Raw genomic sequence first — 26,207 nt, 5'->3', positions numbered from 1 at the left:
CTGAAAAGTCCCTGTGCGACTCTTATCTCTGAGACTCTTATCTCTGACTAACGACTCAAAAGACAGAAGTGGTGCTGTGGCTCAAAGTGGCAGAGCACTAGCCTTGAGCAAAAAGTTCAGGGACAGCACCTAGGCCCTGAGTTCAAACCCCACAACCAACAAAACTAAAAAGAGAGAACACTGAAACCTATTGAAATTGTTGTAAGAAGGAGGAGTTAGAAAAAGAAACCAGATTTTTTTAAAGAAAGGAAAAAAGTGAAATACTTAAGCGAGTATTAAGAGTACTTAGTGTATCCTACAATACTGTGAAATTTATGTAATCACTTAATCACAATAAAAAAATTGCAGAAAAAGTACCTAGTGTGTACTGACAACATTGTACCCTAAGAGCTAAAATAACAGCAGTAAACCAAACAGAATGACAGTACTTAAGTAGCAAAAATACACTATAATAAGTGATGCTGTGATGGGTCCTTGGAGATCAGGACAGCAAAGCTGAACAGCATGCGCAGGAAGCAAGGCGTGTTTGAGGGGTCATGAAGAGGAAACAGAGCCACACAGCCTTGGGAGAAAAGCATTCTGGGAGGCTCCAAGGCAGGACTGTGTGGTGCATGTGGCTGAGCAGAGTGGACAGAGATGCAATGGGAGATGTGTCAGGAGTGCCTGGGGCAGGTGGGAGTGCATCACAGAGGGCCTAGGCCTGGGAGGCCTCTAGTAGACTTGGTGAGTGCCGTAGGAGGTCATTTGTGGCTAGAGCAGCGCTGTTTGACCCCTGTTTTGAAGGAACACTTGAGCCCGCTGTGCTGAGAATGGATTGTCAGAAGGCCAGGAGTGCTGAAGCCCCAACCCAAGTTAGAGAATTGTATCAGTTCTAGCAGGGGTCTTAAAGTTCAGATCCCAGTGGGAGCTTTGGAGGTCCAAGAAGCAACTGGACTCTGAACTTGGAATTTGCTGATAGATTGAGGTTGGTGAAAAGAAGGAAAGTTAAGGTGTTCGGCTTGCACAAGTGGAAGGACAAAGCTGTTCTATACTGTGATAGGAGGATGGAAATGGGGGAGCAGGTGGGCAGGAATGACAGGTGTTTGTGTTTAAGTTTGAAGATGACTGCTGGGTCAATGTCTGAGCGACATCCGAGTGATCCTGGGGAGGGAAGTGGATTTGGGGAGTCATCAGCATATAGGTACTGTTCTAAGTCACAAGCTAGATGAAAACTGTGCACAGAGAGGCTAGTGAACTTGGGGAAGAGATAGGGTCCATGAGCCTGAGATTGGGAGATTGGGAACCAAGGGAGACAAAGCAGCCAGAGGGGCAGGAGCCTGGAGAGTGTGTGGTCCAAGGAGCCATGTGGAGAAAGAGCCTCAAAGAAGAAGAAACAGCTGAGGACTAGGGTTAGGTGTTAAATTCAGGAGCACAAGAGCCATTGGTGAATTTTGATAAGAATACTGGACAGAATTTTCGCGGGGGCAGGGGAGGGAGAGAGATATGTTGAAGAAAGTTTAGAAATGTGGAAAATTGAGCCAGCCACTGATGTCTCCCACCTGTAATTCTAGCTACTCAGGAGGCTGAGATCTGAGGATCGCGGTTCAAAGCCAGCCCGGGCAGGAGAGACCGTGAGACTCCTATCTCCAATAAACCACCAGAAAACCGGAAGTGGCGCTGTAGCTCAAGTGGTAGAGCGCTTGCCTTGAGCTGAAGAGCTGAGGGACAGCGCCCAGGCCCAGAGTTCAAGCCCCACTACTGACAAAAAAAAAAAAGAAAAAAACAGTAATGATTCTTTAGCTCAAAGTGGTAGAGTGCTAGCCCTGAGCAAAAAATCTCAGAGCACCAAGGTCATGAGTTCAAAAGAAAAGAAATTTTAAAAATTTTTACATGTTTTTCTCAATTTTTTGGAGGGGGGGGGTCAGTTGTGGGGCCTGATTTCTGGGCCTGGGCACTGTCCCTCAGCTCTTCAGATCAAGGCTAGTGCTCTACCACTTGAGCCACAGCGCCACTTCCGGCTTTTTCTGCCTATGTGGTTCTGAGAAATCGAACCGAAGGCCTCATGCATGCTAGGCAAGCGCTCTACCACTGATCCACCTTCCCAGCCTGTTTTTCTCAATTTGATCTGTTGGAAGACTAATAAAACAGCTTCAGACGGGGCATGGGAAGGTGGCTCCAAGGTAGAGTGCTTGCCTTGCATGCATGAGGCCTTCGGTTCGATTCCTCAGCACCACATAAACAGAAAAAGCCTAAAGTGTCACTGTCGCTCAAGTGGTAGAGCGCTAGCCTTGAGCTGAAGAGCTGAGGAACAGCTCCCAGGCCAAGTTCAGGCCTCATGACTGGCAAAAAAAACAAAACCAAAACCAAACTAAAACAGTTTCAGAAATGGACACATGAGCACACTCTGAGACAATGACTCACCTAAAGTTTCAACATCAGAAACTTCAGGGTAGAAGGACACCAGAATATCCTTAGGATGGTGCCTGCATGGGGCTACCCTCTCCTTTCCAAGAGGCTCATAGACCCTGTAGTTTGCAAATGAGTCTCCTTAAATCTTCCTGGGGTCTGCTTGGAGGTAGGAGCCATCCCCATACCATCTTCACTGTTCAGTAGGCAGTGCTCTTCGGCTCACATCAGAACAAAATCAGATCCCCACAGTACTCGGGGGAGACAAAGTACAGCTCCTCCACTGCAGAGCTTGGGCAGGTACGTTTCTGGTAGGCTGCATGCATCCATGTGCAAAGCTGCTCATTAGTAAAGGCAGTTCTTCTCTTTCCCTCTGCATGTGCACAGCGTCTAAGAGAAGAAATGGAAGAAATCACCCAGCAGCAGCTTGTCCATGACAAGTACTGCAAGGATCTCATGGGCTTTGGGACGAAGCCTCGGCACATCACCCCTTTCACCAGTTTCCAGGCTGTACAACCCCAGCAGTCCAACGCCTTGGTGGGGCTGTTGGGGTACAGCTCTCACCAAGGCCTCATGGGATTTGGGGCTTCCCCCAGCCCTGCTAAGTCCACCCTGGTGGAGAGCCGATGTTGCAGAGACTTGATGGAAGAGAAATTCGATCAGGTAAATGGTGTGAGGCCCTCTCCCACTTCTCCCAAGCACCCTCTGCCTCCCTTCCCCCTGCCAACCCTTTATCCTTCCTCTCTCAGGTGTGCCAGTGGGTGCTGAAATGCAGGAATAGCAAGAACTCGCTGATCCAAATGACAATCCTTAATTTGTTGCCCCGCTTGGCTGCCTTCCGACCTTCCGCCTTCACAGGTGAGGATGTCCGTAGAAGACAGCATTGCCCACCTAGATCATTAAACTGGGACAAGGTGATTGCAGAAAAGCGTGTCTGAGCCTCAGAAACAACAGGACATAGGGGCTACTCTGTGGGTTCTTCACCCCACAGCTAATTTTCTGTTAAGAGAAGGAACAATCAATGCATAGGCAGAAGAGCAGTTCTAAGCCAAGCAAGGTCTCATGTGGAAGTTAACACATTTCTGGATGGACTTAAAAGATACCAAAATAAGGGCAGCTTTGGGTAGGTACTGTGCAGTAGCAGCCTGTGTGGGGCAGGGAAGGTTTGATGACCTTCCTGCTTCTGCTCTGGAAGCAGTTACTACACTGCTTCACTCTGTGTAGGAAGGAAGGACTGGATGTTTCAGACAGGTTCCATGGATGGTAGAGAGGAAGTTTCCATAGCCCTGCCCTGTCCTATGTAGGCAGTGTGAATTCCTCCTGGCTGTGACATCTGGCCCATCTAAGGTTTTGACTTCTCCAGGAAGCCGTCCTGAATTGCTCTAGCCAGAAATGTTCTTCTCCATTCTAGGAAGGCTTTGTCATCAGACCCTCAGTCCTTCACTGTGAAGTTTTGGACTGGTTATTTCACCTTCCTGGCTTACAAAATTGCAATAACAGGAAGGGATAGTGGGACAACAAAGGAAGTAATGTACTCATTGCCCTATTACTGTAACCGTAACCCCTCTGTACAGCATCTTTACAATAAAATATAATTTAAGAAATTACAGGGGGCTGGGAAGATGGCTCAGTGGTAGAGTGCTTGCCTTGCATGCCTGAGGCCCTGGGTTCCATTCCTCAGCACCACATGAGCAAAAAAGAAAAAAGCCGGAAGTGGCGCTGTGGCTCAAGTGGTAGAGCGCTAGCTTTGAGCTGAAGAGCTGAGGGACAGCGCCCAGGCCAGAGTTCAGGCCCCAGGACCGGACACCCTCCCCCTCCCCCGCCCCAAAAAGAAATTACAATAACAATCCCAGCCTCTCAAGACAAATGGCATGAATGTCTAAATAGCTCTGTAGTGCCCAGCAAGAATTGGCCCCAACAGATGGAAACCATTATTATTATTACTACTATTGCCTCCATAAGCTACTTGGGTCCATTTTGGTAATAAGGTGGGATTCTATGTTATAATAACTCTCCAGGTGCTTGTTCATACTGTTCCCCACACCTCTGCCTCCTACTTGGTGAGAGTGAGACCTCATCTCAACATCTCTTTGTGCACTGGGATGCACATTGCCTGTGCTTAGCAAGCGTGCAGGACCAAATGGACATCAGGTGTGGGAGGAGAAGGCCAGCCCAATCTCAGCAGTTGCCATTCCCAGTACAGATAGATTCGCACTGCTAAGCCCAGGTGAAACTGCAGGAGAAGTGTGGCTGGTGAGTGTTAAAACAGGCCAGGATGTGGATAGCTAGAACTTGCTGCATAAGAACAAGACAATTAGTTACCATGAAATCACTGAACCAGAGAGAAAAGTGAATGAAAATTGCCCTTTCTCTTTTCAGTCTTCCATTCTGCCTGTCTGGTATCCAGAGTTCTTCTCTTTCTTAGTGACCAGACATGCTCCTGATCAGTAGAGCTCTAAATGATCTTGGGTTGAAAGTCTGTAGTTCAAAAGAAATTAATAACTAGGGCAAATTTGATCAAAGTCTGGCATGTTGTAGAGACAGTTATGCTGCTCTTTTCAAAAGGCTGCCAAGCAGCAGGATACAAAGACTCTGAGGGCCCCTGGGTTTATTCTTTTGATGTAGGTTTGTTGTTGCTAAATGCCACACTAAAATGTATCAGTGAAATTCAGTCTGAGCAGTCCCTGCAAGGGTACACCTAAGTGTTTAAGAGCCTCTTGTTCAAAGCTCTTAAGTTTGGAAGTCATTACTTAAATTTTCCAGTGGTATATGCTTTGGGATTATGATAAATACTGCAAAAACAAATAGAAATATACTCTAAGACCAGCCAGGTGTTGGTGGCTCACGCCTGTAATCCTGGCTGCTCAGGAGGCTGAGATCTGAGGATCAAAGCTCAAAGCCAGCCCAGGCAAGAATGTCCTTGAGACTCTTGTCTCCAGTTAAGTACCAGAAAAGCTGGAAGTGGCATTGTGGCTCAAATGGTAGAGCGCTTGCCTTGAGCAAAAAGTTCAGGCCAGTTGGGTGCTGGTGGCTCATGCCTGTAATCCTAGCTACTCAGGAGGCTGAGATCTGAGGATCACGGTTCAAAGCCAGCCCGAGCAGGAACGTCCATGAGACATCTCCAATAAACCACCAGAAAACCGGAAGTGGTTCTGTGGCTCAGTGGTAGAGCGCTTGCCTTGCGTGCATGAGGCTCTGGGTTTGATACCTCAGCACCACATAAGCAAAAAGAAAAAAGCCGGAAGTGGCGCTGTGGCTCAAGTGGTAGAGCGCTAGCCTTGAGCTGAAGAGCTGAGGGAAAGTGCCCAGGCCCAGGGTTCAAGCTCCATGACCAGAAACAAAAGTTCAATCCCTGAGTTCAAGCTCCAGGACTGGCAACAAAACAGTCTCTGTCTCTGTCTGTCTGTCTCTCTGTCTCTGTCTCTCTGTCTCTCTCTCTCTCTCTTAAGACCAGATTGGAATCTATACACCTGATTTAGCCTCGTTTTCCTGTGGAAATGCCCCTATGTGGAAAGGATTAGTTCCTTTGTTGGTTCAGTTTAAACTTAGGGTTATGTCACTTTGTTCTGCCTATTTTCAACTTTTATGTGCTCTTTGAGTATCTGGTTCATGGTGTGCATATGGCTCTGGTATCCACAGCGGATGTTGGGGCCTGCCTTGTTTGTTGTCATAAATGTGCTCCTAGGGCACAGACTCAGGCCAGCATCAGTGGGGAGAGAAGAAACAGAAGAGAGACAAGAATTGGGAAATTCTAGCTCTCGGAGGAGAAACAGCTCTTCAAGTTAAGTTGCCCAAGAATCACCTGTCTTGCATATTGGCCTGTGTAAACTTAATGAAAACTCACATGGGGCTTTCCAAACTACAGACTAAGTATTAGCCTATTAAATATAACTATAGTAAAAAATCTGTCGGAAATAGTAAAGTGATTTCTAGACCTAACCTGAGTAGAATGGCCTGTTAATTGTAAAGAGATTTGATATTATTCTAGTTGCAATATAATGTAAAGTAGATGCAATGATCTTTTTGTTTTTAAACAAGAGCGTGTCATCTTCCCTCAAAACAACACAGATGCTCTTAATCCCAGTGCTGTCTTCTTGGATACTATGTCCCATGTGAGCCCAGTAGAAGGAAGAGTGGTGCCCAGGCTGCAGCAAAGAACGCTGAAAAAGATTATTACAGGATGCTCTCTCAAGACTCCTTTTTTTTTTTTGTTGGTCATGGGGCTTGAACTCTGGGCCTGGGCGCTGTCCCTCAGCTATTCAGCTCAAGGCAAGCACTCTACCACTTGAGCCACAGCGCCACTTCCGGTTTTCTGGTGGTTAACTGGAGATAAGCGTCTCACAGACTTTCCTGTCTCACAGACTTTCCTCAGATCTCAGCCTCCTGAGTAGCTAGGATTATAGGCGTGAGCCACCAGCACCTGGCTTCCTCTTTTTTTTTTTTTTTTTAAGTAGAGGTAAAAATGTCTATTTCTAATATTTCCAAAAGATGTGTCTGAGGAGTGATGATGGAACATAAGGTGTCTTGGCCAGGAGTGGTGGCTCCTACCTGTAATCCTTACTACTCTCGAGTCTGAGATCCGAAGTATCACAGTATGAAGCCAACCTGGGCGAAAGGTACTCTGAGAACACAACTGGTAAAAAGGAAAGCTGGGCACAGTGGTGTGTGCCTGTTATCCCAGCTACATGTCAATAGGAGAAGTTTGGTCTAGTCTGGCCTGGGCCATAAATGGGAAACCTTATTTGAAAATGAAAAGCATTTGAATGTGGCTCATGCGGTAAATAGAACACCTGCCTGACAAGCATAGTCTTGCCAGGTACTGCCAAAAATTATCCTTCTGGCTGGGAATGTGGCTTAGTGGTAGCGTACTTGCCTAGAATGTTTGAGGCCCTGGATTCAATTCCTCAGTACCACATAATGGAAAGGTAGAAGTAACACTCCGGCTCAAGTGGTGGAGTGTTGTTCGCCTTGAGCAAAAGAAGCTCAGAGACAGTGCCCAGACCCTGAGTGCAAGTCCCAGGACTGGCAAAAAAAAAAATCCTCTAAATTCTTACCATCTTTCTAACAGGTCTTCTTAATTTATATTTAAACTTGAAGATTTTCTGTAGGATCTCTGACCTTTGATATATAACCTGACTCTGACCTTGAGCCATACACTTTATCTTTTCTGTGCCCAGACACCCAGTACCTTCAGGATACCATGAACCATGTCTTGAGCTGTGTCAAGAAGGAGAAGGAACGAACAGCCGCCTTCCAGGCCCTGGGGCTGCTTTCTGTGGCTGTGAGGTCTGAGTTTAAGGTCTACTTGCCCCGTGTGCTGGACATCATCCGAGCAGCCCTGCCGCCAAAGGACTTTGCCCACAAGTAAGCATTTCTGTTAGCATTTCTCCTCACACCCAGTTTACCTGGACAGCAAGCACATTCCATTCCAGTTCCATGGACCCTAAACTCATTCTGCCAATCTCTACACTCCAGGTTGCCTGTAGAGATTGACAGAATGGAACGTGCTACTGTTAGAGATTGGCAGAATGAGTTTAGGGTCCATTTCAGATGGTCCCTCCTCAATTGAGTTCTAGCTTTTCTAAATGAAATGGCATATATAGAAATTCATGAGGTAACTAGGCATTGTTGCTGCACACCTGTAATCCTAGCTACTCAAGAGGTTGAGATTTAAGGATTCTGGTTCAAAGCCAGCCCTGGCAGGAAAGTCTGTGACATTCTTTTTTTTTTTTTGGGTCCGGTCGTGGGGCCTGAACTTTGGGCCTGGGCGCTGTCCCTCAGCTCTTCAGCTCAAGGCTAGCGCTCTACCACTTGAGCCACAGCGCCACTTCCGGCTTTTTTCTTTTTGCTTATGTGGTACTGAGGAATCGAACCCAGGGCCTCAGGGATGCAAGGCAAGCACTCTACCACTGAGCCAACTTCCCAGTCCAAGTCTGTGACATTCTTATCTCCAATTAACCACCAGAAAACTGGAAGTGGTGCTGTGGCTTAAAGTGGTAGAGCTCTAGCCTTGAACAAAAGAGTTCAGGGGCAGTGCCCAGACCCTGAGTTCAAGCTCCATGACTGACCCCCCCAAAACAAACAAACAAACAAAAAATCATTAGGTAGAATGTCTTGAGAACACATTTGATATCAGCTGTTTTGGGTGTCATTTTTTAGGAGACATCTAGTTTTGTTCTTCTGTCTGGCGTGCATAGGCTTTATGCTGATAGGGAAAGGAATCCAGACCAAAACTTAAGGGTTCTAGCAGTTGTCTTTTCCCTCATCTTTAAAGTATACCTCTTTGAAGTATGAGACAAAAACCAACAACAAAGAAAAAAAGAACCTTGAGTACAAAAACTCTTTAGCCTGCCAGAGGGATAAGTCAGGGTGTCTTGACTAAGACTGGAGGGGCCGTGTAATAGAGTTACATATTTCTATTTTCCTGTAGTATTAGCAAGTAGTCCCTGGTGGATTAACAGGGCCCACCCATCCTAAAGCTGGACATTCTCATCTCAGCCGCACAATGATCATGGACTGCCTCTCCTGAAAGGGAAAGGTCTCCTTCTTCCTTATGGCACGTGGCTGCCATCTGCTGGATGGTCATCCTAAATACACAAGTCTACAGTGATGTGTATGACAGGCCCCTAGAAATGTACAGCAGCTACCCTGCATACCCCCCGGGGCGGGGGCGATGGGGGAGAATGGGGATAGGGGAGGTGTTCCTGAGGAACCTGCCCCTTTTGCCACAAGGCAGCTCTGAGGTAGGACAAGACAAGATGTCTGTATGAATTCACCACTGTTTTCTCCGCAGGAGGCAGAAGGCCATGCAGGTGGATGCCACAGTGTTCACGTGTATCAGCATGCTGGCAAGAGCCATGGGGCCTGGCATCCAGCAGGACATCAAGGAGCTCCTGGAGCCCATGCTGGCGGTGGGGCTGAGGTGCGTGACGAGGCCCTTCACCTGCTCTGCCTCAGTCAGGGAGGGACCTGGTGCATACCTTAAAAGACAGAGGAGTGGTTGTGCGCACATTAAATTGGATAGGCAGGATAGCTCGCATTATACATAGGCTTGTCTTGAGTCCTACGTGATGCTGGCTGAGTTTCTTCTCTGAGCCTATTTTCTCATCTGAAAAATGGTGCATCGTGGCTCCTGTTGTCCAGGACTGTGGTAGGGAGGTCTTCAGAAGCCACTGTCTGGCTCAGGCAGTTATTTATATTATTATTAGACAAACTAGTTAAACTCCCTACACTTGAGTTCTCTTCAACCAATGAGATGATGCTCTTGCTGTGTTTCCTGATTCGTGTACTGAGCCCTGGTCTGCTGTGGTGGTTGTATTAGTGTAAACAAATGCTCTTGCAGTGAAAACCAGACTCAGATTGTCCTGAAATCTGAGAGCAAGCCAAGAGACTTGAGCACGTTTAAGCCGTCTGAGTCCACCTTTTCTACTTTGGAGCCCAGCAGTGATGGGTCTGACCTCCTCATTGGGCAAGGAGGCCTGTTTCTTGCCAGAAACAGGTGGAGTATCATTGGCCCAGCCCATGGTGACTTAGTTTCCTTCTCCTCAGCCCTGCTCTCACGGCTGTGCTCTACGACCTGAGCCGCCAGATTCCACAGCTGAAGAAGGACATCCAGGATGGACTCCTGAAGATGCTCTCGCTGGTCCTCATGCACAAACCTCTCCGCCACCCAGGCATGCCCAAGGGCCTGGCCCACCAGCTGGCTTCCCCTGGTCTCACCACCCTTCCTGAGGCCAGTGACGTGGGCAGCATCACCCTTGCCCTCCGGACCCTTGGGAGCTTTGAGTTTGAAGGTAAGAAATTGTATCAGCTCTTGCCAGGATGGTGAGTGATGCCGGGAACCTTGAGAAAGGTGTTAGGGGTTCTAGAATTTCTGGGTCTCGCTGGGGTCCTCGGCAGGCCATGGGTGGCACAACCGCTCCTCCTTTTTCCCAGGCTCTCCCCAGACATACTTGATTCCTACTCTGTGCTTTGTTCCATACCATACTGTGTTTGGGGATAGATAATGTAGATTCAAAGAAATCATGCTTGGTGATACCTCTCTCCCCTTCTCCTTCTCATTTCCTTGTAGCTGAGAGGATTTTTTTTTTTTTTTTGGGTCCGGTTGTGGGGCCTGGGCGCTGTCCCTCAGCTCTTCAGCTCAAGGCTAGTGCTCTACCACTTGAGCCACAGCGCCACTTCCGGCTTTTTTCTTTTTGCTTATGTGGTGCCGAGGAATCGAACCCAGGGCCTTGAGCATACAAGGCAAGCACTCTACCACTGAGCCACCTTCCCAGCCCCAGCTGAGAGGATATTTTGTGTGTACATGCCTGTACTAGGGCTTGGAATCAGGGATTTGTACTCTTGCTTAGCTTTTTTACTCAAGACTGGTGCTCTACCACTTGAGCCACACCTCTACTTCCAGCATTTTGCTGTTTTAATTGGAAATAAGAGTCTCATGAACTTTACTGCCTCCTGAGTAGTTGGGATTATAGGCATAAGCCACCAGCACCCAGACTGAAAGGGTACTTAATGCTTTAAAATATATAAGCCCTCCATACAAGTTCTCTTCACTAATGATGATGCTCCCGATCCACTTCCTAGGCTGTTTATTGAGACTCAGTCTTCTACAGTGGTTGAATTATATTAAACCAGTTGTGCTGATTAGCAGCACAAATTGTAATTTATTTCTAGTGAATAGAATATAGCTGTGTTTAAACCTATCTTACATCAAACTTTCTAAGAACTAAAACAGACATGGTAAACCTTGGTCAAGAATGTTACCTTCTATACAGGGCACTGGTGGCTCATTCCTATAATCCTAGCTACTCAGGAGGCTGAGATCTGAGGATCATGGTTCAAAGCCAGCCTGAGCAGGAAAGTCCATGAGACTCTTATCTCCAGTAAACCACTAGAAAACCAGAAGTAGTGCTGTGGCTCAAGTGGTAGAGCATTCGCCTAGAGCTGAAGAGCATAGGGATAGTGCCCAAGCCCAGAGTTCCAGCCCCATGACCAACAACAACAAAAAAACCCCTCCCTTCTACCCTTCTGCTGTTTGGAAGCTGGTGTGCTTTCCTTTAAGAGAAAAATTCTAAGGTTTGGTGCACGTGGCTATAATCATAGCTACTTAGAAGGCTGAGATCTGGAAGATCATGGTCTGAGGTCAGCCTGAACAGAAAAGTTTGTGAGATTCTCTCGCCAAAACGCTCAGCAAAAAGCAGGGCTGGTGGTTGAGAGCTAGCACAAGGCCTTGACTTCACACTCTGGTACCTGCAAGAGAGAAAGAGTTCTGAATCAGTATCTTGTTGTTGAGTACCTGTTGAAAATGGAATGAGAAGCCCATAGCAAACTTTGGATCTTCTTGTCCAGAACAGCAGTGTTTATTCTGCTTTGTCTCTGCCTTTGTATTCAGGCCACTCCCTGACCCAGTTTGTCCGACACTGTGCGGATCACTTCCTGAACAGTGAGCACAAGGAGATCCGAATGGAAGCTGCCCGCACCTGCTCCCGCCTCCTTACACCCTCCATCCACCTCATCAGCGGCCACGCCCACGTGGTTAGCCAGACCGCCGTGCAGGTGGTAGCAGATGTGCTCAGCAAACTGCTCGTGGTTGGGATAACAGATCCTGGTAAAATTTCTAGACAGAAGCAGCCTGCGGGATTCAGGAACTTGGGGCCAGGTGGAAGTAGCCAATTTCATTACATGGCATCTGTCAACTCTTTCCTGCCATGGGTTTCTCCAGCCCATTAATGTAAAATAATCTGCTTTAATTCTTCTCCCTTTGCTCCTCTGAGTAGAGAAAAGAATGACAGAGGTGAGATTAAAAAAAAAAAAATATCTGGAGTCACCCAATGTAGACTGATGGCAGGGAGATAGAGTGGGAAAGGGTGGAGAGAGAGGGGTCATGAAGAAGACTTCAAAGGCTCAATTGTTCTTGCAGACCCTGACATCCGCTACTGTGTCTTGGCGTCCCTGGATGAGCGCTTTGATGCACACCTGGCCCAGGCAGAGAGTTTGCAGGCCCTGTTTGTGGCCCTGAATGACCAGGTGTTTGAGATCCGGGAGCTGGCCATCTGCACTGTGGGCCGGCTGAGTAGCATGAACCCTGCCTTTGTCATGCCTTTCCTGCGCAAGATGCTCATCCAGGTAATGGGCTGACAGGCCTGCAGTGAGCTTAAGCATCAAATTCTCCAACTGTGTAACATACTTTCACAAAATGACATTTATTCTTAAGTTGTCATAGCTAAAAACTGGCCATAAATGGTATTCATCAGTCAACAAATTAGGAAATTGTACTTGTGTTGGCACTTCTGCTTTTAGCCTGATGACTTTTTTAGCTTTTGGCCCATGTGAGGAGTATAGTCACTTTTTGGGGGGGGCGGGGGGGTCGGGTCGTGGGGCCTGAACTCTGGGCCTGGGCACTGTCCCTCAGCTCTTCAGCTCAAGGCAAGTGCTCTACCACTTGAGCCACAGCGCCACTTCCGGCTTTTTCTGTTTATGTGGTGCTGAGGAATCGAACCCAGGGCCTCATGTATGCAAGGCAAGCACTCTACCACTGAGCCACCTTCCCAGCCATATAGTCACTTTTTTAAAACTAAAATTTTATTGTTATTATTAAGATGTTGCACAGCAAAGTTACCTTTTTTTTTTTTGGGGGGGGGGGGGTCCGGTCGTGAGGCCTGAACTCTGGGCCTGGGCGCTGTCCCTCAGCTCTTCAACTCAAGGCTAGCGCTCTACCACTTGAGCCACAGCATCACTTCCGGCTTTTTTCTTTTTGCTCATGTGGTGCTGAGGAATCGAACCCAGGGCCTCAGGCATGCAAGGCAAGCGCTCTACCACTGAGCCACCTTCCCAGCCCCCAAAGTTACCATTTTGTAAGTTAGGTAACGAGTACATTTCTCTTTTTTTGGACAATCACACCCCTCCTTGGTTTTCCCAAAGGTTCCCTCTCCAGTTCCTGCCCATAGTTTATTATTTGCATAGTTTATTTTCCACTTAGTGTCTACTGAATACCATGCCTGCATTTGTTCACCCTTCCTCCCTCCATTTCTGCAGAAACAAAATTGTCACTGAGCCTGCCAGCTCTATTGTACTGAGTCTGTTTGGTGTGGGGATATCTCCTAATGTGAATGCCAGTTTGTGCATTCATTTGAGGCTTTAGAAGACTTGCTATGCTGTGAGTGCTGGCAGGTGCTGGCAGTGTATCAGCAAGCAACCACACACAGCTCCTGTCCTCTTAAAGCTGACGTTCATTCACTTACTAGGTCATCTTAGTTTTCTGATATTGGAGAATATAAATTCCATTGAATGAACTTACCACGTGCTGGATTTAGCCTTTGACACTCCAAAAAGGTTTTATCCATGTAAAGAATCAAATCTAGAGCCTTATGCATGATAGGAAGTCACTCCACCCCCCAAGCTTCACCCTAGCCCTGAAAATTCCAAAATTAGTTACAAAGAAATTTTAATTCAGTCTTTATTTCCTCAAATGAGCTCGTACTTATTCATGTGTTTGGCTTCTCTCTGAGGCTGAGGTTATAGATTGAAGCATTGGTCCTTGGGGCAGTGGGGCTCCCCAGCTCAGATTTGGCCTGGGCTGCTGCTGCCTTCTAGAGTTGTGTTGTGTTCCCTACAACACATTTCCTGCCAACCATCCAACTCTCTCTCTCTCTCTCTCTCTCTCTCTCTCTCTCTCTCGTGTCTGTCCTGAGCCTTGAACTTAAGTCCTCAGGGTTTTCTGTTTCTTGGGTTTTTTTTTTTTTTTTTTGCTCAAGGTGGTTGCTCTACCACTTGAGCCCAGCTCCATTTATGGCTTTTTTGGTGCTTAATTAGAGATAAGAGTCTTAAGTACTTTCCTGCTCTGGCTGGCTTCAAATCTCGATCTGTAGATCTCAGCCTCCTGAGTAGCTAGGATTACAGGTGTGAGCCAGTTAGGTGATGGCCCCAGCCATCACCTTTTGCTGTTGCAGATCTATTCTTGGTATCTCTCTCCATCTTGTTTTACTTTTGTATGCTGTGACTATGAGAAAACAGTCTGTCAAGGGGATACAGAAAAATCATGGTTATTCAATCAGTAGCTTAAGACAAAATATAGTCCTTTCCCCAGGGTAGTTGAGCCATTCATTTCCCTCACTTTAGAATTCCTCTGACAACTTTATTCAGAAGTCTATTTTATGTTGTCTAACTCTGTCTCATCATGAGCATAATGTCCCCCTGTGCTAGTATTTTAGGAATGTCAATTAAACAAATATATAACTTCTGCTCAGTGAAGCCCCAGGGGATCCTGGGGCTGTCATTGCTAATATTTTAGGTTTATTTAGGCAAGCTCTGGAGTGTCAGCATTTCCCTCGGTGCTAGGTGTTCCACAGTTTGTTGCTTCCTTTGTTGTTGCTTATAAGCCCTCTTATTGCTTAGTGTTGTTTTTTTTTTTTTCCCCAAAAGCCCTAATATCAGCTGTCCATAGTTGAGCTACACTGTTATGGGCCTGGCTTTTGTGAGGACTGCAGAACACTGGAATGCTGTGACAGAATGAGATAGGGCTGGTTCCAGTCTCTTCTTGTCCTACATGCTTAGCCGCAGGGATCTCCTTTGGTGGGCATCTTGCTTGGGGGTCTGGTTGCTTCCTCTGGGTCCCTGCCAGCTGTTCCCTTTCCATACCCAGCTGTCTCTACTGTAATGACCTTTCTTCCTCACAGATTTTGACAGAGCTGGAACACAGTGGCATCGGGAGAATCAAAGAACAGAGTGCTCGAATGCTGGGACACCTGGTGTCCAACGCCCCCCGACTCATCCGCCCCTACATGGAGCCTATCCTGAAGGTAACACACAACTGAGGCCGCACCGTACTTTCTTTCCTGACAGTCTGATCTGAGTGTGTTTCAGGGATGGAATGTTTTAGTCCTTTTTGGTACATTGAACAAAGTAGATCATGTCTCTGGTTCCAGGCTTAGAACAAGAGTTACATCAAGCCTCTTCAGTTAAAGAGTACCAAGAATCTCACCAGTTGCAAGAAGGTGCTCTCCTGATGAGATAAGATGCTTTAGGCATCGCTGAATTTACTCAGAAAGGAGAAGTAGGTAGAGAGCATAAAATACATGAGTTGCCAGGTGTGCTGGTGGCTCACTCCTGTAATCCCAGCTACTCAGGAAGCTAAGATCTGAGCATCTCGGTTCAAAGCCAGCCCGGGCAAGGAAAGTCCATGAGACTCTTTTTTTTGTTGTTGTTGTTGGTCATGGGGCTTGAACTGGGGCCTGAGCGCTGTCCCTTAGCTCTTCAGCTCAAGGCTAGTGCTCTACCACTTGAGCCACAGCACCATTTCCTGTGAGACTCATCTCCAATAAAGGACCAGAAAAACTGGAAGTGGTACTGTGGCTCAAGTTGTAGAACGCTAGCCTCGAGCTAAAGAGCTCAGGGACAATGCCCAGGCCCAGAGTTGAAGCCCTACAACTGACAAAAAAAAAAGAAAAAAAAATACATTTGTCATTTGAAGTCCTGGATAAAATGAGAAATCAGACAGATGATCATAGAGAAAAATTGAAAGGAGACAAAGGAAATGCCTTTAAATCATGGTGCTTGCCAGCTCCTTCAAATGCTAGACGTGTACTTGGTATGGAGGAAAGTTTGTCATGGTTTCTTGGATTTTTTGGGGAGGGGAGGCAGGATGGGCTAGAGGATTATTTTTGGTTATTTTTTATTAGCTTAATTAGTTATACAGGGCGAGATTTCATGTTTTGGTTATATTTTTGCTTTCATCCTTTTGCAGTATTAGGGATCAAACCCTAGCACCTTGGCAGTGTGCTACACTGCTGACCCATGCCCACAACACTCTTGAGCAATTTTATATTTTTGGCCAGTCCTTGAACTGCCAGGGCTTGAACTCAGGGCCTGGGCACTGCCCCTGAGCTTCTTTTGCTTAAGGCTAGCATTCTACCACTTGAACCACAGTGTCAATTCTGGTTTTTTCTGTTCATGTGGTACTGAGGAATCGAACCCAGGGCTTCATGCATGTTAGGCAAGCACTCTACCACTAAGCCACATTCCCAGCCCTCTTGAGCAAATTTTACTTACGTTAAAGAAAGATTTCTATGGAACTAGAGACATGGCTGAAGTGGTAGAGTACCAGCTGTTAGCAAAAAAGCCGAGTGAGAGCCTGAGGCCCTGTGTTTAAGCCTAAATACCTGTACAGAGAGAGAGAGAGAGACAGAGATTTAAAAAATTGGGAAGGTGGCTCAGTGGTAGAGCGCTTGCCTTGCATGCATAAGGCCCTGGGTTCGATTCCTCAGCACCACATAAGCAAAAAGAAAAAAGGCTGGAAGTGGTGCTGTGGCTCAAGTGGTAGAGCACTAGCCTTGAGCTGAAGAGCTGAGGGACAGCGTCCAGGCCCAGAGTTCAGGCTCATGACTGGACCCAAAACAAACAAACAAACAAAAAATATTGCTCAAATAGATTCTCTGGAGTTGAGAAAAAATAGAGAACTTATTACTAGAGAATTATTTGTTTTAATTAAGTAAAGGAACTTGATTTGGGAAATTAAGCTATAAAGGTAAGTACACAAAAGAAAAAGATTTCTAGTATATACTAATCTGCGTTCATTTTCTCATGCCTTATTTCTATAGGCTTTAATTTTGAAACTGAAAGATCCAGACCCTGATCCAAACCCAGGTGTGATCAACAATGTCTTGGCCACAATTGGAGAACTAGCTCAGGTGAGGTGACAATCACTTTCTCCATAAGTGGAAAGAAACAATTTAACCTCTGAGAAGTCAGGAAACTTCTCACCGCCCATTTCTAATTCCATTTGCTCTTGTTTTCACTTCCTTTTGCAGGTTAGTGGCTTAGAAATGAGGAAATGGGTGGATGAACTCTTTATCATCATCATGGACATGCTCCAGGACTCCTCTCTGTTGGCCAAAAGGCAGGTGAGTGCCACTGTTCCCTGACTGAGGGATGGACGCATAGGTCCAGGGACCTTGTTTTTCTTTGTTCACTTCACTGGCCATAATTCTCCACACTATAAAAAGAAGAAACATTGGGATTGAGAATTAGCTGTCTTGACCTAGTGTCACTTTTAATAAGGGTTGGTGCTGAGCAGTACCATTTCCTCTATTCTGAGAAAATGCTCTTGAGAGCCTCAGCTCTTTTTTTTTTTTTTTTTTTCCCCCTAGTCCTGGGGCTTGAACTCAAGGCCTGGGCTCTGTCCCTGAGCTTCTTTTGCACAAGGTTAGCACTCTATCACTTGAGTCACAGCGCCACTTCCAGCTCTTTCTGTTTATGTGGTATTGAGGAGTCGAACCCAGGGCTTCATGCCTGCTAGGCAAGCATTCTACCACTAAGCCACCTTATCAGTCCAAGCCTCAGCTCTTAGAAAAAAAAAATAATAAGAAGAAAGCCTTGGACACAGTGTGGTGGTACAGCTTCCATTCACCCTGGTCATTGTAGATCGGTTATTAGATGACTTGTCTGAAATTCAGCACCATGTTACCTTTCTGTTCAATCACCTGGTAGTCATTTGGGATACAGAAGAAATATGTATTTCCTTGGAAAATGTGGGAATACTTTTTTATTTGTTGAACCAGTGGTTGTTGCAGGTTTGTATTTGATCAGCAATGTTATTTCCTTGCCCTCAGAGTGTCTGCTCATGTTTAGTGTCTTTACTGGAAATTTCTCTTATAATAGCTTCTGACACTTTATTATAATCCTGACACCAGGAGTAAGACTGTGCTTTCTTTTCTCTTACACTCAATGAACCATGTGGTCTTCTGTCTATCCAGGTGGCCCTGTGGACCTTGGGGCAGTTGGTGGCCAGTACTGGCTATGTGGTGGAACCCTACAGGAAGTACCCTACCTTGCTTGAGGTGCTACTGAATTTTCTGAAGACAGAGCAGAACCAGGGCACACGGAGAGAGGTAGCGAGCCTGGGAACTTGGTCTTCAAAGACTGCTAGGACAATAGAGGGGAGTGGTGACAGCATTCATGTACTCCTCAGCACTGACCATACTTCCTGCTCCTCTCCATTTTGTTCTTGGAGCTGGGCTTGGGGTATGAATTGGGGACCATGGAGCTTGAGAGCAATCAGTAATCCATTGTCATCCGATGTTGTGATGATTGTTTTTCTTTTTCTCTTCCACTCCCCTCCCCCCTAGGCTATCCGGGTGTTAGGACTCTTGGGGGCTTTGGATCCCTATAAGCACAAAGTGAACATCGGCATGATTGACCAGTCCCGAGATGCTTCTGCTGTCAGCCTGTCAGAATCCAAGTCCAGCCAGGATTCCTGTAAGCCAGACTTGCCACACTCTGACTCCAAAGCCCTTGCTGAACTGATTTAGTAAGAATGTTAGTACAGACAACTGAAATGACAAGATACTTGCTGAAGCCAGGAGCTGGTGGCTCATGCCTGTAGTCCTCCCCCAGAAGGCTGAGATCTGAGGATCACAGTTCAAAGCCATCTCAGCCAGGAAATTCTGTGAGACTTCTCTCTATTAACTACTAAAAAGCTAGAAGTGGGGCTGTGGCTCAAGTGGTAGATCACTGGCCTTGGGCACAAAATCTCAGAGACAGTGCCTAGGCCCTGAGTTCAAGCCCTAGGGCCAGAAGGTGTACACACACACTCACACACAAGTATACTGGCTCATTTAGCAACTTTTGAATGAAAAGCCCATTATTTCCTCTTGAATCTAAGCAAGGATGCTATTCCTGGTGTCGCCAGAGTCCTCGTGGCTGCCCAGATTCTTTGTCAAGGGTGAACAGGCCGAGTCTGTACTCTGATGCCAGTGAGGGGGCATAGGAATCATCCCTATTTTCCCCCGCCTCCCCCCACCCTTGTTTCCTCTATCCATCACTCATTGTTAGTGTCTCTGATGTCTTTTGTTCCCATAGCACCCAAGGAGAAAAAAGGATAGAACTTACTTTGTTTTAATTGAGGGAAATCAGAGACAAGGGTTAGGGCATAGAAAAACTAGTAGCCAGCCTGGTGCCAGTGGCTCATGCCTATAATCCTAGCTACTCGAGGCTGAGATCTGAGGATTGCGGTTCAAAGCCAGCTCAGGCAGGAAAGTGTGTGAGACCCTTATCTCCAATAAACCACTCAGAAAACCAGAAGTGGTACAGTAGCTCAAGTGGTAGAGTGCTCACCTTGAGCTGAAGAGCTGTTCAGGCCCAGAGTTCAAGCCTCATGACTGATATAAAAGAAAGAAAGAAAAACTAGTAGCCATCAAACCTGGGCCCTTTTTTCTACTTAGAGTCTGGCCTTAGAGTCTGATTGCCTCTTGACAAGTAGCTTGAGGGTATGATGCAGAGATGGCTCCTAGACTTGACCTACTGTCCACCAGCGCAGGCCTGCTCCTGAACATACAGGTTCCACAGTGTCTCTCCAGCTGTTCCAGCATGTTCTTTTCTCCAAAGGAAATGCTTTCAGCTATAGGGGAGATCATATTGGTTAAATTCCTACTTCCTCCTGGGTATTAGAATAGTATGTTGTCCTGTCCAACAGGGACATCAGAAGCAGGGCCTGAGCCTGGTTCTTCTGGATGCTCTTCCTCAGCAGCACCAGCCCAGGTCTTGGTGCACTCTGGTTCTTGTCCCCCTCACTGCATGTCATATTCCTGGACAGAGTCCTCCAGGTCCCTGCTGCTCGGATTGGAGCTTTTGCCTGCTAACGTGTCTGAATTCCCTGGGGGAACCGGGCACCTGTGGAACAGATGTTTGCCTAATTTAATTCCCTTTCATTTGGAGGAATAATTATTTTTAATAATGGTTTCAGCTAAGAAGTTGTGAGCTGTAATAGTAAGAAGCTAACTTAAACATAGCAATTTAAGCTGGGTGCTCGTGGCTCACACTTATAATCCTAGCTACTTAGGTGGCTGAGATCTGAGGATCACAGTTCAAAGCCAGCCCAGGCAGGAAAGTCTGTGAGACTCTTATCTCCAAAAAACCAGAAGTGGCACTGTGGCTCAAGTGATAAAGTCTTGAGCTTAAGAGCTTAGGGCCAACATCCAGGCTGAGTTCAAAACCCACAATTTACCTCTCCCCCCTTCCCCAAATCATTGCAATTTAAAGAAAACTTATCATGGTACTGTTTTAGTCTTTGATGGTTTGGGTAATGAAAACCAGAACCTGATTAATCCCTGATGGAGAGAGCGTATTTATCAGTTGCTAATAGACCCTTGATTCTCAACTGTGTCAGAATATATTAGGGAAGATGATATGTCTGCCGATGTCCAGGAGGGAGTTTTTGTTTGCTATGAACCATGCTTTGCCTAGCACCGGAGTCATGTCATCAACTCTTAGTACTTCCTTTGTTGCTTTGTCCTAGCTGACTACAGCACCAGTGAGATGCTGGTCAACATGGGAAATCTGCCGTTGGATGAGTTCTACCCAGCTGTGTCTATGGTGGCCTTGATGCGCATCTTCCGAGACCAGTCTCTCTCCCATCATCACACCATGGTGGTCCAGGCCATCACCTTCATCTTCAAGTCCCTGGGGCTCAAGTGTGTGCAGTTTCTGCCCCAGGTCATGCCCACATTCCTGAATGTCATTCGGGTCTGTGATGGTGCCATCCGGGAAGTAAGTCCATAAACTCCCCATTCTTGTTTCTCTCTGCTTCTCCCCACTTATGCACAGAAGATCCATAGGCACTTCAACTACCCTAACGCTGCCACCTTCTTGCTGCTGAGAATCAAAATGTCACTTCCCTTAACTCTGGAGACCTAAGAGAACATCAGCCCACTCCAATTTCTTGGTTCAGCCCCACAGCTTGGCTAAAAGAGGAACAGATTTCTGATTTTTCTCTCCTGTATTTTTGTTTCTTTGTTTCATTAATCTACTTGTTTTTATCATTATTTTCCACTTTTTTTATTTTTATTTTTCCAGTCCTGGGTCTTGAACTCAATGCCTGTGCTCTGTTCCTGAACTTCTCTGTGCTCAAGGCTAGCACTCTGCCACTAGAGCCATAGCACCACTTGGAGCTTTTTCTGTTTATGTGGTACTGAGGAATTGAATGCAGGTGAACACAGGGTTTCATGCATTCTAGGCAAGCAGTCTACCACTAAGCCACATTCTCAGCACCCATATTTTTTTTTTCTGCTTAATTTTTTGGGGGGTTATTAGAATAGTACCTCATTTATTGTTCTTCTTTATTCTTTTCCAACACAATTTGTTGTGTTGAAAATTTTACTCCAAGTTATCAACTTAGTAATATTCTAAAATTTTTAAAACTTCAAGATAAAATTTAGGTACCATAGATTTTATCCTTAAATACAATTTTTTTTAATGTTTTTGTGAAGTTGTCCAGTTACCACTCAGTCTAACTTTAGACAGTTTCTGTCACTGTTGCCAGAAACCTCCTGCCCTTCTGCAGTGGTTTCCATTCCTATTCCAGCCTTGGGCAACCACTGATCTTTTTGTCTCTAGACACTTGCCTTTTCTGAATGGCTTATGCAGTTGAGAGCATAGCATATGGATCTTTTACATCTAGCTTCTTTCATATAACATAATACTTAAAAAAAAAAATTTTCCTGGTCATGGGGCTTGAACTCTGGGCTCTGTCCCTCAGCTCTTCAGCTCAAGGCTGGTGGTCTACCACCTTGAGCCATAGTGCCACTTCCAGTTTTCTAGTGGTTAACTGGAGATCAGAGTCTCACAGACTTTCCTGCCCAGGCTGGCTTTAAACTGTGATCCTCAGATCTCAACCTCCTGAGTAGGAGTACAGGCATGAGCCACTGGCTTGACATAATACTTTTGAGGTTTTCCCGTGTTGAAATGTAAATTTGTTTCACTCTGTTTATTGCTGAGTAATATTTTCATTGTTAACAAGTATTTTCACTGGCTCGACTGGCTCATGATTGTCATCCTATCTACTCAGGCAGCTGAGATCCAAGGATTGCAGTTCAAGCCAGCCAAGGTCCAATTAACTAGTCAAAAGCAGGAAGTATAACTGTAACTGGCTCAAGTGGTAGAGCACTATCGCTTTTTTTTTTTTGGTCTGGTCGTGAGCCTGAACTCTGGGCCTGGGCACTGTCCCTCAGCTCTTCAGCTCAAGACTAGTGCTCTACCACTTGAGCCACAGCGCCACTTCCGGCTTTTTTTTTTTCTGCTTATGTGGTGCTGAGGAATTGAACCCAGGGCCTCATGCATGCAAGGCAAGCGCTCTACCACTGAGCCACCTTCCCAGCCGCTAGAGCACTATCATTGAGCAAAAAAGCTTAGGGACAGTGTCCAGCCTCTGAGTTCAAGCCCTAGGACTGGCACAAAAATGAAGTATTTTTTTTCTAAGCTTGTTAACGTTTTTCTTCTTTTACCCTGAAGTTACTTAGAAGTGGGTATTTTATTTACAAGTTTGCATGGTTTAAAATTTCTCTCTTTGATGCTGATTTCCAAGCTAATTCTGTTGTATTTATGATTTTTTTGATGTTTGATGAGACTGCCTTAATGGTCTGGCCCATCAGTTATTGTCCTAAGTTTTTTGTATTCTTGGAAACAGTGTGTACTTGCTAATGTTATGCACAGGATTCTTCATATATCATTAGATTGAACTAGCTACTATGTTCAAATCTTTTTAATAATTCCTTATTTTGCTTAATAGTAGCACTTAAGATTATAGCTGCATATCTGTACATATTTATATCAACTCTGGAGGTATGTGTCTATTCCCATTACCCATCATTTTTTTCTTTCTTTTTTTTTTTTATGGTACTGGGGATCAAATCCATGGCCTTATGCAAAACTAGCAAGTGCTCTGCCATTGAGCCATATCACAGCCCTTTTCCTATTCTTTCATTTTTTTTTTGTTTTTTGTTGTTTTTTTTTTGTTCCGGTCGTGGGGCCTGAACTCTGGGCCTGGGCGCTGTCCCTCAGCTCTTCAGCTCAAGGCTAGCGCTCTACCACTTGAGCCACAGCGCCACTTCCGGCTTTTTTTTCTTTTTGCTTATGTGGTGCTGGGGAATCGAACCCAGGGCCTCATGCATGCAAGGCAAGCGCTCTACCTGCCACTAAGCCACCTTCCCAGCCCCTCCTAGTCTTTCATTTTTAACTGATGTGATTTTGTTTGGATGGCTTTCTTGTAATGTAACTAGATTAACATTTTAATCCAACGTAAAAATTCTGTCTTTAAATTGGTGTATCTTTTATAGTAATTGTTGATGTACTTATTTATTTCCATCATTTACATGGTTCTTCTTGTCCTGCTTTGTCTGTCTTTATTTTTTTAATATAATTTTGTTGTTATTATTAAGGGGTTGTACAAGAGGGGTTTCCATTTCATAAATCAGGTAATAAGAACATTACTTTTTTTGGATAATTATACCCCTTCCTTCACTTTCCCCCAGTTTCCTTCTTTTCTTTCTTTCTTTTTTTTTGGGTCCGGTCGTGGGGCCTGAACTCTGGGCCTGGGCGCTGTCCCTCAGCTCTTCAGCTCAAGGCTAGCACTCTACCACTTGAGCCACAGTGTCACTTCTGGCTTTTTTCTTTTTGCTTATGTGGTGCTGAGGAATCGAACCCAGGCCTCAAGCATGCAAGGCAAGCGCTCTACCACTGAGCCACCTTCCCAGCCCCTTCTTTCTTTTTTTAACTTGAGTTTTTCTTCATCTCTTTCTTTCTATTCTTAGCTACATTTAATTTTTAAAAATATTTTATAATGGAATAAAGGCAAAAGTAGCTTCTGCAGTTAAAAACATTTTGTCAATTTGGTTTCGTCTGTTACCTTTATGCACAAAATTTCTTTGTTTGCTTTCTGATTTAGGGTCTTGCTATGTTGCCCAGGCTGGTCTTGAATTTATGGACTCTAGTGATCCTTCTACTTCAGCCTCATGAACAGCTGAAACTATAGACCTGCCACTTTTTTTGTGTGTGTGCCAGTCCTGAGGCTTGAACTTATGACCTGGGTGCTGTCCCTGAGCTTTTGTGTTCAAGGCTAGCACTCTACTACATGAGCCCAAAGCTCCATTTCCAGCTTTTTTGATGGCTAATTGGAGATAATTGGACTTTCCTGCCTGAGCTGGTTTAAACTGTGATCCTCAGATCTCAGCCTCCCCGAGTAGCTAGGATTACAGGCGTGAGCCTCCGATGCTTGGCTCCAAAGTTGTTCTTTATTCACTTGCGCGGATGGAGGTTAAGCCCGAGGGTTCTGTACTGTTCGTAGCATCAGCTTGCTGACCTCTTTCTCTTTCAGTTTCTGTTCCAGCAGCTGGGGATGTTGGTGTCCTTTGTGAAGAGCCACATCAGACCTTACATGGACGAAATAGTCACCCTCATGAGAGTGAGTAGAAGTTCAAGCCTTTATTTGTTCATCTGTGTTTGAGTCAAGGGACACTCAGAGGATAATGGGGACATTTTCTTCATGGGTCATTGTGGAGCAGTTAACAGTCCAAGTATAAAAGGTAGAACAGAGTAACCCACTTGATTGGGAGGAGGAGGTGGAGAGGAGTACTTGCTCTGGCTCCATGCTTCCTGGTCAGGAGTTCATGGTAGGAAATCTGCGGAGGCATCTGGGAGTAATTGTGCTGACTTATTTGTCTCACACACAACAAAGCCCTTGTACTTTTTTGTGGTTGTTATTGTTGTTGTAGTCTTGGAGCTTGAACTCAGGGCCTCAGTTCAAGGGCACTGAACTGAATTGAATTGAGTTGAACTGAACTGAAGTTGAATTGAATTGAACCGAGCTCAGGACACTGAACTGAAGGGAACTGACCCAGGGCATGGTGTCCCTGAGCTTTTTCCCTCTAGATTGGCACTCTACCACTTGAGCCACAGCTCTATTTCTGGTATTTTTGTGGTTAACTGGAGATAAAAGTCTCATGGACTTTTTTGCCTGGGCTGGCTTTGAACTTTGATCCTTAAATCTCTGCCTCCTTAGTAGCTAGGAGGATTACAACAGTGAGCCACCAGCGCCCAGCAGCAATTTTGCTTTGATGTTGATTTGTACAAAGCCTCTTCCATACTGCCCATAAAACTAGCCTGAGGGGCTGGGAAAGTGGCTCAGTGGTAGAGTGCATGCCTTGCATGCATGAGGCCCTGGGTTCAATTCTGCAGCACCACATAAGCAGAAAGAGCCAGAAGTGGCGCTGTGGCTCAAGTGGTAGAGTGCTAGCTTTGAGCTGAATAGCTGAGGGACAGTGCCCAGGCCCAGAGTTCAGGCCCCATAACCAACAAAAAAAAAAAAAAACTGGCCTGAGAAGAGGAATTGGGAATCAGAAGTTCCAGTCAGTGAAGTACCATGGTCTCCTGACAGGCACTAAGGACCAAGATGCTTTGCCCTATGACCTCCAAAATGTCACCTTCTGACCACAGTGGCATCTTGAGAATGGGCCTAGACCTCAGGATTTTATAACATGTAGTAAGCAGTTTCTGGAAGATGCTAGGTTGATGGCAGTATTGTTTTCCTATTGTTGTGTATGATTTAAATGATTGTTTTGGGCAAGAGTTTTTTGCAGACATCGTTTTATTTTCCTCAGAGATGTTTTCTGTTTTCCCATCCCAGACCTCTGCAGTCAGCTTGCAGGAAGCACCATAGCCAAAATCAAAATGGCTGGCTTTCCAAATGGAACTTTCTAACACTTGAAAGCATTAGAAAAACTTCTACATGTATAAATCATTAAAAGTGGCTTTTTTTCCTCCACTGCTACCACAGAGGCCTCTGTATAAGGAAGATTTAGGCCAAATTCTAAACCACCTGGTAGATGGTCTTTGGGGTGAGGAGAAACAAGGAGGAAAGTAATATACTCAGGAAACTAAAGTAACCTCTAACTCATTTGCCCACAAAAGACGTAGGCCCACGCCACAGTGTGCAGCAGGGAGCCTGGCCTGCAGAGCACAGCTTTCCTTTCATCCCAGATGAAGAAGGCGCATGGAGC

The 26,207-nt window shown here is 45.8% G+C and overlaps 1 protein-coding gene across 1 annotated transcript in view; it reads left to right on the top strand.

The window, feature by feature from the left end:
* Mtor (mechanistic target of rapamycin kinase) overlaps nt 1–26,207 on the top strand; it is a 129,873-nt gene that overhangs the window by 9,168 nt on the left and 94,498 nt on the right. The window contains exons 7-20 of the mRNA XM_042695777.1: nt 2,773–3,048; nt 3,135–3,243; nt 7,563–7,749; nt 9,179–9,307; nt 9,934–10,178; nt 11,777–11,992; nt 12,305–12,510; nt 15,060–15,182; nt 16,980–17,069; nt 17,190–17,282; nt 18,135–18,269; nt 18,507–18,636; nt 20,675–20,925; nt 24,527–24,613. Of these exons, the coding sequence (XP_042551711.1) occupies nt 2,773–3,048; nt 3,135–3,243; nt 7,563–7,749; nt 9,179–9,307; nt 9,934–10,178; nt 11,777–11,992; nt 12,305–12,510; nt 15,060–15,182; nt 16,980–17,069; nt 17,190–17,282; nt 18,135–18,269; nt 18,507–18,636; nt 20,675–20,925; nt 24,527–24,613 (2,277 nt within the window). The remainder of the gene's footprint in view (nt 1–2,772; nt 3,049–3,134; nt 3,244–7,562; nt 7,750–9,178; nt 9,308–9,933; nt 10,179–11,776; nt 11,993–12,304; nt 12,511–15,059; nt 15,183–16,979; nt 17,070–17,189; nt 17,283–18,134; nt 18,270–18,506; nt 18,637–20,674; nt 20,926–24,526; nt 24,614–26,207) is intronic.

This window comes from Dipodomys spectabilis, unplaced genomic scaffold (assembly GCF_019054845.1).
Source record: "Dipodomys spectabilis isolate Male_0828 unplaced genomic scaffold, ASM1905484v1 ptg000188l, whole genome shotgun sequence".
Classification (NCBI taxonomy): Eukaryota; Metazoa; Chordata; class Mammalia; order Rodentia; family Heteromyidae; genus Dipodomys; species Dipodomys spectabilis.
The sequence above is the reverse complement of the archived record's forward strand: the minus strand, read 5'-3'. Positions and strand labels throughout refer to the sequence as shown.